General features: G+C 42.7%; 1 protein-coding gene and 1 long non-coding RNA gene across 2 annotated transcripts in view; one reads left to right on the forward strand and one right to left on the reverse strand.

Moving 5' to 3' along the window:
• LOC102510861 overlaps positions 1-5,021 on the reverse strand; it is a 125,565-nt gene extending 120,544 nt beyond the window's left edge. Inside the window, exon 1 of the mRNA XM_032490544.1 lies at positions 4,757-5,021. Within this exon, the coding sequence (XP_032346435.1) occupies positions 4,757-5,021 (265 nt within the window). The remainder of the gene's footprint in view (positions 1-4,756) is intronic.
• Positions 5,022-8,298: 3,277 nt separating this feature from the next.
• Positions 8,299-12,317, forward strand: LOC116667338. Its single transcript, XR_004324239.1, has 3 exons — positions 8,299-8,524; positions 9,625-9,629; positions 12,305-12,317. It is a non-coding gene; the product is annotated as an uncharacterized LOC116667338 (long non-coding RNA).
• The last annotated feature ends 5,141 nt before the right edge of the window (positions 12,318-17,458 follow it).

Below are 17,458 nucleotides of genomic sequence, written 5' to 3' on the forward strand. Positions count from 1 at the left end.
TGTGCAGACGCTATTACCACCCACCAGGGCAGGCAATGAACAGGGGAGCACAGTGGGTTTGGAGAAAAGGGAAGTTCAGTTTGGATCACCTCCCATATCCATACAAAGAATTTTAAAAAGCAACAGGAAATTTGAATCTGGAATTCACAGAGAGATCTGAGCCAGAAATTTGAATCTGGAGTCATAAAAACACAAGGAAAGGGTTCCTGAGGATAGATGTTAAGATAGACTAAGCATGAAGCTTAGGGGAAGTGGCATTTAGTTAACAAGGGTCAGGTGGAAGAAAAGGATGACAAGAAGATACATAGAAGCCAGCCCAAAATATAGAAGGTAAGCCAGAGAGAAGTAAGTAACAGAAACCAAGAAATTAGTGTTTCTCTATTTAGATTAAATATACATTTGTTTAAATGACGCTTTTGAAGAATTTTAAATAATTAGAGATTTTTATTAATATTGAGTGTAAAACACAACCTACTAAATTAAAATATTAATAATGTTTCTGGATTTTAGGATTATAGCTCCCCCAAAAGGGCACAGATTCACAAAAACTGATCCTACATAAGGTCAAAAAGAAAGCCACAGTAATTTCAAAAGATTCTACAAAGTATATACTAACTTCTCCTCTGATTGTTTTAATTATTTTGCTGTAAACAAATAAAAATTTTGCTTTTAAAATCCTATATGACTATTGTGATATTGTGATTTATAGTAAGAAATATGTGTTTGGTCTTTGACCAATTTCTGGAACAGATCTCCTAAACCTTTGGAATTTCATAAGTGATTGAAGTAAAAAAGGTGTCTTGATATTCATAACAAGCTACACCTGAGTTTATGTTAATGAGGTGACTTGCAGATAGCATCTAAGGATGGGGTTGGTGGTCAGGAGAACCAACCGAGTCATTAGAGAGTTGGAAATTTCAGTCCCACCCCCGACCTCCAGGGAGAGGAGAGAAGAGCTGGTGACTGAGTTCAATCATCAATGGCAATGATTTCATCAGTCAAGACTGTGTAATGAAGCCTCCATAAAAACCCAGAAGGTTGAGTTTCAGAGAGCTTCTGGGTCAGTGAACATGTGGAGATTCAGGGAGAGTGGCACACAGGAGCTCCACACCCATTCCCCATACCTTGCCCTGTGCATTTCTTCCATTTAAGTATTCCTGAGTTATATCATTGTATAATAAAATGGTAATCTGGTGATTAAAATGTTTCTCTGAGTCCTATGAGCTTCTCTAGAGAATTAATGAAACCCATGGAGGGGACTGTTGGAACCTATAAGCTGCTCAGTCACAACTTTTGATTGGTATATGAGAGCGGGCAGTCTTGCAGGACTGAGCCCTTCATCTGCGGGATCCAACACGATCTCCAGGTAAACACTGTCTGAATTGAGTTGAATTGTAAACACCCAGCTGGTGTCACAGAGAATTGCTCACTGGTGTGGGGAGAAATCCCTAACATCTCAGTTAGTGTTAGACTCTTTTAACTATGAAGTATAGGTATTATTAACTAAACTTTAGGTTTAAAAATATTTATAAGGGAGATCATATAATTCTTACAACTGAAAGACACTGAAAACATTTCTTTACCCTCAAAATAACTAGAAATAATACAAAAATAAAATACCATTCCCATTAGCAATGAAGCATATGAAGTACCTAGAAACTAGCTCAGCAAAGAAAACACAAACCTTCTTTAAAGAAGTCTGAAACTCTAAAACTCTATTAAAAACACATAAAAGATGATCTGAGCAAACGGAGATATTTCATAACGGAGATCTTGGATAATATTATTATAATACTTATAGTCCTCAATATCATTTACAAATTTAATAAATTGAACAGCATCAGGATTTTTTAATAAACTTAACCACTTATTTTAAATTTATATAGAAGACAGCAAGGTCCATCAAGAATTAAGTCTTAATAATGTTGAAACTTTGAAAACTCCCAGTTTATCCCTCCCCTCAACACTTTCCCATTTGGTAACCATAGTTTATTTGCTATGTCTGTGAGTTCAACTCTAGTTTGTAAAAAATTTCATTTTTGTCATTATTTTTTGATATCACATATATATGATATATGGCATTTGTCTGTCTCTGTCAGATGTAATTCACTTAACATAATAATCTCTAGGTCTATTCATGTTGCTGCAAAAGGTGTAATCTCATTTTTTAATGGCTGAGTCATATTCCATTGTGTATTTATATACCACATCTTCTTTATCTAGTCATCTGTTCATGGACATTTATCCTGCTTCCATATCTTGGTTATTGTAAATAGTGCGGCTAGGATCACTGGGGTGCATACATCTTTTCATGTTATGGTTTTACTCAAATATATGTCCAGGAGTGGAATTGCTCAATCATACAGTAACTCTCTTTTTAGTTTTTTGGGGGAACTTCCATATTATTCTACATATTGGCTGCACCAGTTTACATTACCCACAACAGTGTAGGAGGGTCCCCTTTTTCTCCATACTCTCCCCAGCATTTATTCTTTGTAGACTTTTTAAGGATGGCCATTCTGACTGATGTGAAGTGGTATCTCATTGTAGTTTTGATTTGAATTTCTGATAATCAGTGATATTGAGCATCTTTTTATGTACCTGTTGGCCAGCTGTCTGTCTTCCTAGAGAAATGTCTATTTAGATTTTCTGCCCATTTTTTATTGGGTTGGTTGTTTTCTTTTAAATCATGTTATATGTGCTGTTTGTATATTTTGAAATTTAATCCCTTGTCAGTCTCATCATTTGCAAATGTGTTCTCCCATTCTGTACATTGTCTTTTCATTTTGTTTTTGGATTCATTTGCTGTACATAATCTTTTAAGTTTAATTAGGTCCCACTTGCTTATTTTTGCTTTTATTTCCATTACACTATGGAGGTGTTGGAGAAAATATTAACACAGTCCATAATTTGCAATGTCTTGGCTCTTGCTTCAGGATACAAAATAAGAAAAGGTCCTCACTGAGGACCCTCACCAGGACACAGCCAGGAAGAGCCAAATGTACAGCTGAGGGGGAAGAGCCAAATCCTGGGAAGAAGTACAGGCATTTGAGACCCAAGCTAGACTTGGATCCTGCCCGCAAATACCAGAAATATGATCTGTGGCACAATGTATAATGAATAACTGGAGCAGATTCTTATATGATTCTTCCTTCATAATCTGAATTTTGAGTATGCAGGAAATGTCCTTTGGTGACCCCCACATCCCAGTTCTGTCGTCCACGGGAGAGCCAGTGGCTTTCTCCCAGTTGTGTCCCAGGGAAAGACAGACACTCCCAGTAAACTCCCAAGGACTGAACCTGATTGTCAATCTACACAAGGCCAGGCCAGGAAAGAGCAGAAGCTGATACTGACAAGCCTTCCAGAACTGTGACCTCCCAGACTGGTCACACATGCATCCATGGACATGCAAACTCCCTCACACTCAGAGGGGAGACACAGTGGCAGAATATGATGCTTCCCAGTAACTACCCATCCTCAAGCTTCAATCAGTTCAAGTTACACCACTGGTAGCCACATTTAAGTCTTTATTAAGTAGTTACTTATTTATTTTAGCTTTTCCTCCATTATTTTCTATTAAATCTTCCAAAGCCAAAGGTTACTTCCCATGAAAAATGAAGAAATTAGTTTTATATCAGCCAACTAAAGAATGACTGAACTATGCTGGCATATACATTCACATGCAGATTTGGAAAAAGTTATAGGTTTATTAAAATAAAGTGAAATATATTATTGATTCTCATGCAATTCATTCTTTCATTTGCATTCATACTGCATTATGTAAAGTGAATTACATTTGGGATAAAGCAGTAACAAACTGGTTAAAAAAATCCTTTCTGAAATTCCAATTCAGTTAAGAATTAGACAATTCACAAAAGACTGTACTTTACATGGAAATGGTAATAAAAGCTTGAAGGGAAATGAGGCAGGGAGGTGGAAAGGATGGTGATGCATGGGACTGTCATCATTGTTCTTACTGGGTGATCACTACAAGGGATCCTAGGAGATCTTACTGACAAGCAGGCATTTGAGCTGAGACCTGAAGGAAGGAGGGAGACCACCACGTATGTGTCCAGGGAGGATTCAACGCAGAGGGAAGAGCTAATGCCAGGCCCTGGGGCAGGACATTCTCAAGAAAGTAATGGACAACCCACAGAATGAGAGAATTTTTTTTTTCCAAATCATATTTCTGAACAGAGCATTTTATCTAGAATACATAATTGCTAATACATACTGCTCCAAAGAAGATATACAAATGGCCAACAATCATACGAAAGAAGCTCAATATCAGGGAAGCGCAATCCAAAACCACAAGGAGATGCCACTTCAGAACCACGAGGATGACTATCATCAAAAAGATAGACGATAACAGGTGTTGGCTATAATGTAGAGGTAAATTGGAACTCTCATAATCTACTAGTGGAAATATGTAAAACGGTGCAGCCACTTTGGAAACAGCCTGGAGTTTCTAAAAAGGCCACCCACAGAGTTTCCTTATAACCCAGCCATGACAATCTCAGGTATGCAGCTGTGAGAAATAAAACCTAGATCCCAAAAAAACTGGCTTACAAATGTTCACAGCAAAATAATTCCTCATAGAAAAAAAATTGAAAACAAATTACGTGGACAGCAGTTCACATAACCTGTCTCCATTCTGAGGCGCAGCCCCGCCCCCAGACCACAGGAGCCAATCCGCGCGCGCGCTTCCCGGCCCCGCCCCAGAGCCCTCCTGAGCTGCGCCCCTCCCTCCGCCTACCGGCCCGCCCGTTGGTCAGGCAGGGAAGCGGCAGCTGGCAGTTGGTCCGAGCGTCTGGCCGTTCCAACGCCCCGCAGCTCCCCTGAGGCTGCTGCTGTGGTGGCGGCGGCGGCGCGGTCCCTCCGGGAGGAGCGGCGTGGGCCGGGCAGCGGCCGCGGAGTGTTGAGCCCAGCACGGCGGCAGCAGTGGAGACGGCGGCAGGCGCGGGCCCCAAGCTGGTCCGCGGGCAGGTGTTCGACGTGGGGCCGCGCTCCAGCAGCCTCATCCGCGAGGGCTCCTACTGCGTGGTGTGGTGAGTGTCCGTGTCCCGCGTGCCGGCCGCGACCGCCGGCTTCCCGCTTGACCTCGCCTAATGCGGCCGTTGCGCCGGCCCCGACCAGCGACACCGACCCTGGCCGGACCGCAGCCGTGCTGCCCCGTCGTCCGGGCGCCGGGGGTCTCGGGCGGGGTTGGGCCGCTCGGCCGGGGGCGTTACTCGCAGCGCTTCCCGGGCGGCCCTCGATGGCGCACGCAGTGGGGGAGGGGCGCGGGGGTCGGAGGCCGGGACCCAGGGACCCCGGGACCTCAGGACGGGAACGGACCCCCACCCCAGGGTGCTCGCCTAGCGGCCTTCCTTTGACGTCCCCATAGTGAAGCCGTGAATTACTTCAGATGCTTGAGGAGGCGGCTGTGGTCTGGAAAGCGGTTCTCAGCGGCGGGTGTGCACAACCTCGAAGTCATCGTCTTGTTTTCCCCCCTCCCCTGCCTTTTCCGCGGTCGGCTTTGGTTCAGCACCTTCCGTGGTGCCGGGGTGCTGTCCTGCGCAGGCTTTCTAAAAGGCATGAAGTGGCACCAGTGTGGGTTTGGAATGTCTCCATCTTGAAGTGTTTAAATGGGTTTGGGCATGATACTGTTCGCGTTTCAGGAAGGATAAGTCAGCATCGCTGTTGTGATTTATTTAAGGAGTCTTTTGGAGTTGGCCCTAATTTGACTTTTCCCCCTTTATACCCCGTTTCAGCTCTCGTACTAGCATAAAGACATCCAGAGGTTTTAGCACAATGACTGTGGACTTTTCCTGTTAAAGCTTTAGTGGCCATTGTGTATGTCGCCCTGATGGAGTTCTTGCAGAACCACATGCAGGCTCCCTCGTCTGGCTCCAGATCCCTCAGAATTGTTCGTGAGATGGAGGTGATGGTGGGTTTTGTTTTTTTTTTTCTTACTTTTATTAGAACCAACTACCTGTGGTATTTTGTGCTGATGGAGTCTTGTGGAGTTGTAGGCTTCCTTACACATAAACCTTCATGTGAGTGTGTCTTTTTTGTTGAATGAAGGAAGCAGACTGTGAACACTTCGTGTCAGGTACTGTGCTGTGTACCTTATCTCATGTTACCTGAACAGCCACCTGCAGAGAGGGAAGGGCAGTGCTAGTTCTATTTCAGATAACAAAGTGTTTTAAGGTGAAGCCAGTTCCTAAGGTCGCACAACTAAACAGTCAGACTTGAGATTGTAGCCTGAGATCCTGTTTCAGTTGCCAGAGCTCTTTTCATTACTCCCTATTTTCCTTAATTAGTATTATTAATAATTTTGAAATTTTAGCATATTTTACCCTTACAAGCAAATTTATTTCAGAAACGTATTCAAATTTGAATGGTCATAATTTTAGAAATACATAGAGGGAATATTTTACCACGTATGCTAGCTAGGTAAAAACACTAGTTAATATTCTTTAAAAAAATACTTGAATATTTGCATTCTCTTCAGGAGCAGAGTGCTTCACAGTACACAGTTGTGAAGATTCTCGTGAACTCAGTAGGTTAGGAGCTATAAGGAATTAAATTAGGTCAGGCCTAAAAGAAACAAGGTCCTAGAAGGTAACAGAAAGACAGTACTGCCCACAACATCACTTACCTGGTGTAGGTCTGATTGCTGTGCACCTGCTGGTATGTGTGCTAGTCACCAGGTCTCATTGTGAGGGGCTTGGAATTGCCCGTCACATCCTTGGGCCCTTAGAAAAAATTAATGCTTTAATGTGTACTGAAAAAGTCTAATTTTATGACATCTCAGTCAAAAGTTAGTGTTTTTGTTTTTGTTTAAGTGATGAGAATTTTTCCTAGCCTGAAGATGATTTAGATCTGGTAACTTTCAATCTCAGCTGTGGACTTACGTGACTTAAGTCTCAAATGTCAAGTCCACTTACTGTATTTTGTTTTCCTTTCTTAAGTAAAATCCAAGTACAAATATTATTGGAATTAGAATCCTGCATCTAGATTATAGCTTTTTATCTTCAGGTTGATGATACTTCATATGAGAGTTTAATCTACATTGTGCATTATTAGTATTTAGTAAATGTTGGTTATCAATGCTGGGTTTTTGAAGGATTTCTTGATTGAAATATTAATAATATTTGAAGAACTGATATTTTAAAAAGCTTAATGTTTCCAGAAGGACTTTAATTTTAAGGAAGAAAACAATTTTGTTTAATTTTCTGAATCTGTTCATTAGGAATTTTGCCTTTTCCATGCAAAGTCCTTTCCTAAACATCAAGTAGGGGATATGAAGAGTGGAGTTTGAATTGAGCCTTTCTTAGTGGTGTGATTTTGATAGAAAGATAATAGGTGCGAGTGACAATCTAAGCTACAGAATCCAATCCTGGAAAAGAACTTAGGTGGCAAATTGTGGAGGACTCTGTAGACAGAATGGAGTTTGATTTTATATTTGTGTAATGGAGAAGCATCAGAGTTTTTGAAAAGAGGCAGGCACATGATCAGTTTTGTAATTTTGGGAGACTGTAGATCAACACTAGTGGAAATGACAGGAGAAAACTGAGGCAGGGAATCAGCTTGGCTTGTGACCTTCTAAAGGTGAAGTGATGTAGCAGTGTGGAAAATGGAGATGTTAGAGTCAATAATGGGCTCTTGTCAGAGGAGTGGTGGACTTTTCATCATGGCCGGTATGGGAGGCAAAGGATGATGAGGTCTTACAGGGTAAGAGGCTTAAGAGTTGGGTATTGGATTTGGGAGAGATTCTGAGATAGGGCCTGGTGATGTGGTATGGGGAAGGTTGTTAATTGCAAGGCGTCTAGCTTGGGGACATGGTGGTGCCATTATTAGGGGAGGAATACTGTAGGCAGAGGAGGTTTGTTAAGGAGAAATAGTGAGTTCTGGTTTGGACTTCTTAAGTTTATGATGCCAGTAGGTCCTTTAGGTTGTATCCGCAAGGCATCCTGAAAATAAGAGGGATGTAGAATCTGGAGATGGAAATTTGTGTAAGTGGCAGTCTGGTGTACAGCAACACAGATTCTTATTTGAGATCATTGGTTAGGTGAAATTGCTTACATACATTCTGTGTTTATCTTTTTAGTAAACAATCCATATCATTCAGTATATTTTCAAAGGGTTCATTATCCCAGAGAAGTTAGGAACCAGTGAGACAGAACAGAAAAACCAAAGAAGCCTTGGCAAGCAAGTAGTTTTAAGAGGTGGGCAAAGGAAGAGGAAGCTTAGGACTGGTGAGATGTATAAGACTCCGGAGAAAAGGAAAAAATTGATATGAAAGAGAGAAGTTGAAGCTGTATGTTTCATCATCTAATTAAGATAACCATCTGTGTTGGATAAATTCAGCTTGAAACATTTTCTGAATGTGACTGAGAGGTCTTGGGGTCATCTCCATAGAGATGATAATTGAAGGCTTGAGAGGGGATAAGATGAGAAAAAATGTGTGAGCTGAGCTGAAGGAATGCCTGACTTTAGGTGTCCTTAGAGGGCAAGCTACAGAAGAGGAGGAGGAGGTGTGGTCAGAGACCAGAGACCTGGTAGTCTGCATTGTCGGAGGAGCCGGGGACATAGTGGTCACTAGGGATCGGTCCTGAGGACTGTAGAGAGCAGGGTGCAGCTGGAAGACAAGCTGTTGGATTTGTTGACTTTCAGCTCTCCTCAAAAAAACGTAGTTTTACCAAAAATTTTGTCTTGCTCATATTCCTGATGGCGCAGTATCTGGTCCTGTTAATGTTTCTGTGATCACAGCAGGCTGGTAAGAACTACCATTTAGTCAATGTTTTCTGGTATTTTTTAAAGTATATGTTCATCAGTCCTCTTAACCACACTGCAGGGGTGGTTCCTTTCAGTAAGTGGGAGTCTGAGACACAGCGAGGTTACTTAATTTGCCCACAGATACCTAACTAGGAAGTGGTAGAGCATCTGTGTCTGCTTCCTAAGTGATACTCAGCCAAAGATTAGAGTTGAGAAAATGCATGCTTTCAATAGCAGAAAATATCTATTGTCTGCTTTTCCCATGGTTTGCTTTTTAGCCTTTTAAAAACCTTTCATGCAAGGTCGCTCACTTAGAATTCATTCAGCACCAGTTCTCTGCAAGGACTCACGTGGCACCTGCCCTTCAGTAGCTCTTGTTCCAGACAGTGGGGTGCAGTTGGGCAGGAACACAGAAGCCCCTGTAGAGTGCTGTGGGTGACAAAGGCCTGAGTGGCATGCGGCTGTCCATGTCTGGCTTCACAAACCTTCGCGCTGGGTGTTGGTGTCTGACTGGGAGTTTGCCGTGAGACGTGCACTCTGGGTAGAGGAGAGTGCACACACCGAGGCACAGAAGTCTGAACATGGCACAACCGGTCTGGAAAACCAGGAGTTGTCTGAGAAGTGAGGCTGTGCGTGGGTGCCTTGGGGAGAAAGCTGGAGTGGAGGCAGCTGGGATGGGTGGGGCCGAGTTCTGAGAGGCTTTGTTTCCTAAGCAGTTGGGACTTGATTTGGTAGGTCCCTGAAGGATGCCCTTTTTCTGCTGGTTCCTCATCAGATTTTGTGTTTCCCTCTTTGTCTCTCTTTGACTTTCTACCCACTGTACTTGTCTCTTCTTTCTACTTATTTAGGGCTACTACTCAGCGTGTGTGATTCTTATCCAGTCTCCAGGGGCATTGAAATGTATGTGGGCTATGTTTCGCTTTTTGTTGTTGCATTGATTGTAGGTGTTATTGGCCTCTGGTGTGTATGTGGTAGAGGCGGACGTGCCAAACGACCTGCATGCAGTTTGCGTGCAGCACACTCAGTCCCTGCACCAGAGGAGCATCCTGTTTAGATGCCAGTGCTGTTTCCCTCCAGCCCATCCCCAAGAAGGGCTGGACCCTAGTCAGGTCCTGCCTTCCTCTGAGATTCATCTCCTCCATCAACTTGTCCTTATTACTTTCAGCTCTAGCCCTCCCTTCCATCCCTCCCTGGGACTTTGCTGGGTATTGGTACCACCTGTTTCAAAAGCAGGACCAGGAATGATATAAGTCATCCACAGAGGCTCCAGACCAGATTCCTAGTTGTGCTGGTTTAGCTGTTAATTTGACTTTTAATAAAGAAGTCTCTTGTATGGTTTTTGGAGCTCTAAGATGGGAGGAGACCATCTTACATGAGCAATAGAAAACCCAGAGTTTCTGAACAGTTTTGAGTGCATTAAAATGCAAAGAAAATTCATTTTCATATTAGTAACATCCCTAATAATGTGCTCCTGGTGGTTAGCGATAATATATATGCCATTCTGATGAATTTAATTTGTATGTTTTCAATTCTCAATTATTAATAAAAATGCTTTAATGAAAAGCATCCTAGTTGAGGTTCCCAGGAACTATGTATAGTTTATTCCTCACCTTGCTCGCAGTTAAGTATCTGTTAAGTAAAAATCACGTGATTCCCCAAAAAACATCTCAAGCTACCCCACCACACATCCATCCTGCTCTCCCTGCTCACCTGCCTGACCCTGAGATACTGTTTCTTCCTTTTTGCTTGTCTTTTCTCTTTCACTTCTTGAGGCTCCCATACATTGGAAAGCCAACAGGATAGATGGTCTCCAGGGTCTCTCAGATGCTCGGTCTTAGGGCAGGCTCTGGGCTCTGAACCCATCCGTGGCTGGTAGGAGCTGGGGCTGGGGTGTAGAGGTGAGGTCTGTGTGGACTTCACCATGACAAGCTGACTAACATTAGTTGTAAGCTTGCCTTCAGTGCTATGGTTTCAGAATCATTTTCATCCTCACCTTTGAGGTTTTTTTTTTTTTTTTCACTGTACAGATGAGGAAACCAGGCCTCAGGCAACTTGTCCAGGGTTCATAGACAGTAACTGCATAGTAGAACTAGGATTTGTCTAGACCTCAAAACCTGTCATTATTCTTTTTTTCCCTAAAGTACTGTAGACTTTCCTCTCTTGTCACAAGTTACCTGGAAACATGCTTTTTCCAGCCTGGGTTCCTGAATGTACTGGCACCAAAGTATAACATGATGATTGTCATGGCAAACTTGGGCCTGTTGTGGGGTTGGAAGAGGGAGGAAGCAGAAACTTGGAAGGGGTGAGGAAGGTAGGGTCAAAGCAGCTTCATTTTTATCAGAAGGGTGTTTATCAGCGTTGATCCTTCTCACTCCTCCTACGTACCTCCACCAGTTTCTTGATTTTCATTCATTTAGTAATGTTACTGAGCGTGTACCTGACCTGTGTGCTAAGCAGTAGGATCGAAGTGGTTTTTCCTTTTTTAGTGTTTACAGTCTAACAGGAAAGTAATCACATTTATTGAATGATGAGGTGCAGAGTGCTACCCTTTATACCCATAAAAAGTGGAGCAAAGCTTTGAGGGCTAGTCTGGGCTGGCTTCCTGGAGGAAGTGTTGTTTAAGCTGGGACCTGGAGAATGACTTAGAGCTAGCTGAGTGAAAGATAGGGGAGGGTGCTAAAGTGTTTCAGGCACTACTTGTGGCAAATAGGTTGTAGAAATTGGGGAGTTTGTGATTAAGATCCAGGAATATTTCTCTTGGTGTTGCATAGACAGAAGGAGCAGTTAAAGCTTCAGGTATGGATGTAAAACTAGATCATAGGAACTAAAAGATGGTAGGAAGGTAGGAACTAAAAACTAGATCAAGGCAGCAATTCCCCACCCTCTATACATTTACAGAATTTTCTTGCACCCTGCATCTCTGCACAGCTGGGTTTTTTGTTTCTTCTCTTTTCACTTTTACCACATCCCCATGCACTTGGCAGAAGAGAGCTGACCCTCACTTCCCAGAGTTATGTGTCTTCAGAGCACTCTGACTCCTGGGGGAGAGAATCTGATCCAGCTTGGGCTAGTGTCCAGCACTGGTCTGGGCAGTGAGGCCCAGGTGGAGTCATCTGATAAGGCTGTACCTCTCTAAGGTGGCACAGTGACGTGGGGATGGTATTCTAGTGTCTCCCGCTGACCTCTGACACTTACCAGGGTAGCTCTTGGTGCTGCTTCCCTGGCTCTTCTTGTGCTGCGCTGAGGCCTGCTGATGGGGGCTGGGGGGGAGGAGAAGAGGGGAGGGCAATGTCATTTAGGCAGGAGAGCGGCTTTGGGCTGCTTTTCGGGTGCTTCTGCTTTCCTGTCTCTGGCAGTATGGGGGTGGCAGCAAAACTGGGTGGCGTTCTTTACAGTGTATTTAATATTTGATACATATCTATCATGTAAGTTATGCAGCCTAACAGTAAACACCCAAGAACTCACCACCCACTGACTGACTTCACACCAGATTGTCAGAGGCCCATGTCCTGATCTCTGGCTGGGAGTCTGTACAGTAGAGCGGGAAAGAGTGTGGGCTCTGGGCACCTGTATGTGATCTGAGCTTGTTTTTTTCTCCTGTAGAGAGGGGGTAGCGATAACCACCTCAGGGTTGGGAGGATTGAATAAAACACATAGGTGAGCGCTGAGCCCTTGGCCTCGGGTTAGTGCTCTAGTTGTTACTCCCTGGAAGTGAACGGGCCTGGTGAGACCAGTGTCCTCCCTCCCCTCAGTCTCTTGGACATCATCCTGGAGTGTGAAGCAGAGTCTGCAGAAGTGAGACTGTTAGACTTGGGTCACACGGTTGTGTGGTCTAGGGCAACATCCTTTCCTGGTGGGATTTATCACTTAGAGAATCTTCTCTGCCTGGCCCTGGTCCATGTTCCCACCCACCCTAAGGAATGCTGCAGGTGGTGTAGGAGACAGACTGATAAGGAAATAAATTACTGTGTCACTTGGTGAAAACACTGATAACGAGATAATTCTGGACAGAGCTGCTAACTCCACCTGGGCTTTCCAGTTCCTAATTAATTCAGCAAGTGGTGTCGGTATGCACTAGGACACATACTAACTGTTAAGCTACTTCAGTGAATAGAACACGTATTCCCCAGGCAGCTCATGGATGGTGGATTCCTGGCTTAGAGTGAGCCCATTCCATAGGTTGTTGTTTGGTTTTGCTTATATTTTCCTTTACTGGGCAAAAGCTTGTAAGTTTAATTAGGTCCCATTAGTTTGTTTTTGCTTTTATTTCTATTTCTTGAGTAGACTGCCCTAGGAGAACATTGCCGAGATATATGTGAGATAATGTTTTGCCTTGTTTTCTTCTAGGAGATTTATTGTGTCTTGTCTTATGTTTAAATCTTTAATCGATTTTGAGTCTACTTTTGTATATGGTGTGAGGGAGTATTCTCACTTCACTGATTTACATGCTGCTGTTCAGTTTTCCCAACAGCATTTGCTGAAGAGACTGTCTTTATTCCATTGTATGTTCTTGCCTCCTTTGTCAAAGATTAATTGACCAAAAGTTTGTGGGTTCATTTCTGGGCTCTCCATTCTGTTCCATTGGTCAGTAGGTCTGTTTTTGTACCAATGCCATGCTGTTTTGATGACTGTAGCTCTGTAGTATTGTCTGAAGTCTGGGAGGGTTAGTCTCCAGCCTCATTCTTTTTCTTCAGTACTGCTATGGCAATTCTGGGTCTTTTGTGATTGCATATAAATTTTATTATGATTTGTTCTAGTTCTGTAAAATATGCCCTGGGTAATTTGATCGAGGTTGCATTAAATCTGTATGTTACCTCAGGCAGTATGACCACTTTAACAATATTGATTCTTCCAATCCAGGAGCATGGGATATCTTTCCATTTTTTAAAGTATTCTTTAATTTCCTTAATCATTGTTTTCTAGTTCTCCATGTATAAGTCTCTCACCTCCTTGGTTAGATTTATTTCTAGGTATTTTATTACTTTGGGTGCTGTTTAGAAAGGGACTGTTTCTTTACTTTCTTTTCCTGTTGATTCATTGTTAGTGTAAATAAGTGCAACTGATTTTTGTACATTAATCTTGCATCCTGCTACCTTGCTGAGTTCTTTGATTAGTTCTGGTAGTTTTGTGTGGATCTTTTAGGATTTTCTGTCTATAGTATCATGTCATCGGCATATAGTGACACTTTTACCTCTCGTTTTCCAATTTGGATCCCTTTTATTTCTTTTTTCTTGCTTGATTGCTGTGGCTAGGACTTCCAAGACTATATTGAATAGGAGTGGTGAGAGTGGACAACTTTGATGGCCCCGGATTTTAGTGGGAAAGTTTTTAGTTTTTTACCATTGAGTACTAAGCTGACTGTAGGGTTGTCATAAATAGTTTTTATTATATTCATATCTGTTCCCTCTACACCCACTTTGGTAAGAGTTTTTATCATAAATGGGTGTTGAATTTTATCAAATGCTTTTCCTGCACCTATTGAGATGATCATGTGGTTTTTGTCCTGTCTCTTGTTGATGTGGTGTATTATATTGATGGATTTGCTTCTGTTGAACCATCCTTGAGTCCCTGGGATGAGTCCAACTTGCTCATGGTGTATGATCTTTTTTATGGGCTGTTGGATTCTGTTCGCTAATATTTTGTTGAGGATGTTTGCATCTATGTTCATTGATACTGGTCTGTGATTTTCTTTTTTAATAGTTTCTTTGCCTGGTTTTGGTATCAGGGTGATGGTGGCTTCATAGAATGAGTTTGGGAGTACTCCCTCTTTTTCAGTCTTCTGGAAGAGTTTGAGAAGGACTGATAGGAGTTCTTCTTTGTATGTTTGGTAGAATTCTCCAGTGAAGCCATCAGGTCTGGACTTTATTTGTAGGGAGGTTTTTCTTATTGCTTATTTGATTTTATTACTAGTGATCGGTTTGTTCACGTAGTCAATTTCTCTCTTTTTTTTTTAACTTTTTTTTATTGATTTATAATCATTTTACAATGTTGTATCAAATTCCAGTGTAGAGAACAGATTTTCAGTTATACATGAACATATATATACATTCATTGTCACATTTTTTTCTCTGTGAGCTACCATAAGATCTTGTATATATTTCCCTGTGCTATACAGTATAATCTTTTTCTTGATTCAGTCTTGGTGGACTGTATATTTCCATAAACTTGTCCATTTCTTCTAGGTTATGCATTTGTTTCTATATAGTTGTTCAGAGTATCCTCGTATGATATTTTATATTTGTATGGTATTGGTGATCCTGGATTTTTGTTTGTAGGAAGTTTCAAAATTTCCTGATTCAGCAAATCCCCTTACTAGTTATCAGTCTGCTTTGGAGCTCTCTGGGCTTCCTGTAACTGAGTGTCTGTTTCCTTTCCCAGGTTAGGAAAAGTTTTCAAACCTCATTTCTTCAAATATGTTTTCTGCCCCTTTTCTCTTCTCCTTCTGGAGCTCCTATAATGAGAGTGTTATTCTGCTTGAAGTTGTGCCATTAATCTTGTAAGCTGCCTTCCCTTTTTTTTTCCTTCCTTTCCCTTTTTGCTTCTATGTTTTAGGGAGTTCCCTTCACCTATCCTTGAGTTCACGGATTCTTTCTTGTCCTTCATCTAGTGTATTTTTAAGTTCAATTATTGTATTCTTTAGTTCTGTGACTTCTGTTTGGAACTTTGTTATATTTTTTAACTGTTGAAGTTCTCACTGTGTTCATCCATTTTTCTTCTGAGTTCAGTGGGCTTTTTTTGTGAGTGTACCTTGAATTCTTCATCAGGCAAAGTACTTATCTTCATTTCATTAACGTTTTCTCATGAGGTTTTATCTTGTTCTCTGATTTGGAACATTGTCCATAGTCTTCTGTTTCTTCATTTCACTTGACTCTCTTTGTTGGTTTCTATGCATTAAGTAAAACAGCCACCTCTCCCAGTCTTGAAGAGTTGTGTGGGAGATGAACTTTGTCAATTAACCCTGCCTACGCTTGGTTGTCAATGAAACTGTGATTATCCAAGCAGCTTATTTTATTTTACCAGCTCCCAGAAGTTGAGGGTGTGCCAAGTCCAGTCAGTATCCCAAAGGGGAGGCTCTCAGTCAGCACCAAGATTCAGGCTGATTGGAATCCAAACCTCCCAGTAAGAACTTTTAAAGAATACAAATATACTGAGTCTTGGGACTGCAAATGTAGGCCCTGCTGGCCCCCAGAGCCAGGAAGTCTGGTGTCCCCTGGAGAACAGTCACAAATTACAGGGCTTCAAATAGGTGTACAAGCTCCTTTCTGGGAAATGTCAGTGAGCTGTAGCAAGGCAGACTGAGAGTGTAATGATGGCATCCCCAGCCTACCTTCCCTGAGAGCACCTCAGTAGCCTCCTGATGTGTGCCAAACCTGAAGCTGCCTCCAAGTCCAAAGCTCTAAGGCCAGGACGAAGACCTTTTTTCACATAAAGGCTGGGGGTGTGTCTCAGTCTAATGTGCAGGGCCCTGAAAGTGGTACCCTGTCAAGAAGTGTCTCTCCAATTGTTACAGTCACATGGGACCCAGACATGCAGTCGGTCCTGGCCTCCAAGACCAGGTGATCAAGGAGCAACCCCTGAGTGGAAGCCATGAAAACTGGGTCATCAGTGTGTAGACATTCCCCACTTGCAGATACTGGCACTTTGGAGCCCGTCAGAGGGAGAGAGCGAAGATGGCTGGAGTGAGCCGGTGGGAGGTTGCAAAGACGGCACCTTCTGAATAAAGGGGAGCAGAAGAACAAAAAAGAAGAAGAATAAATACAGCAAGACAGAGGGAGAGCGGGGAAGATGGCACCTGCTGGCTGGAGCATGCAGTTGGCACCCAAAGGGAAGGGAAGGAAAAATAGATGGGACTTGCCGGTTTTATTAAGGCAGAGGGAGAGCAGGAAGATGGCACCACCACCAGCCTCAGACCCTGGGGAGTAGCCCAGCAGCCCCTGCCCCTCAGACCAATGCTTCAAAGTTAGGAAATGAGTCTCTTTCAGACAGAGTCTGGGTGCTTTGCAAAGGGCTGCTTCTGCACTTGGCCCTGGGACCACGAGCACAGGCCCTTTAAGAGGGGTTCCTGAATTCATCACAGCCCAGCGGGTCTCACAGGCATGTGCCCTGAGCATCTTCCAAGTTGGATGCTTTGGGGGTTTCTCTCAGTTGTCAGTCTTAAAAGTTTGAGTCCCCAGTGCGGGGGTACAAACCGTTCACACCTCAGGGAGAAGTTCCATGTTTTGAGCTCCCTCCTGAGTGTGTGCACACCAGGGGTGGGGTTTCTGGTGAAACTGTGTCTCAGCCTTTCCCACCTGCTTTGTTGTGGTTTCCCTCTGGTTTGCCTGATGTGAAGGGGTTGCTCCACCATTTCTCAGGCTTTTCCAAAGGAAATTGTTCCACATGTAGCTGTAGATTTGGTGTGTTTGTGGGAGGAGGTGAGTTCAGGATGTTTCCATGGCGCCACCTTGAACTGAAACCTATTGTATGTGTTTTAAACTTTGGTTTCCAATTGCTCAGGTCACTGCTAGTATATGGAAATATGATTAATGCTGTGTATTCATGTTTATGTATGGATCTCATATTGTGGGATCTTGCTAAAGCCATTTATTATAATTTATTATGAGTTTTCTTATCGATTCCTTGGAGTTTTCTCCACAGACAATGATGTCCTCTGTAAATAATGATGATTATATTTCTTCTTTTCTAGTCGGTATGA

This window comes from Camelus ferus, chromosome 11, assembly GCF_009834535.1.
Source record: "Camelus ferus isolate YT-003-E chromosome 11, BCGSAC_Cfer_1.0, whole genome shotgun sequence".
Lineage (NCBI taxonomy): Eukaryota > Metazoa > Chordata > Mammalia > Artiodactyla > Camelidae > Camelus > Camelus ferus.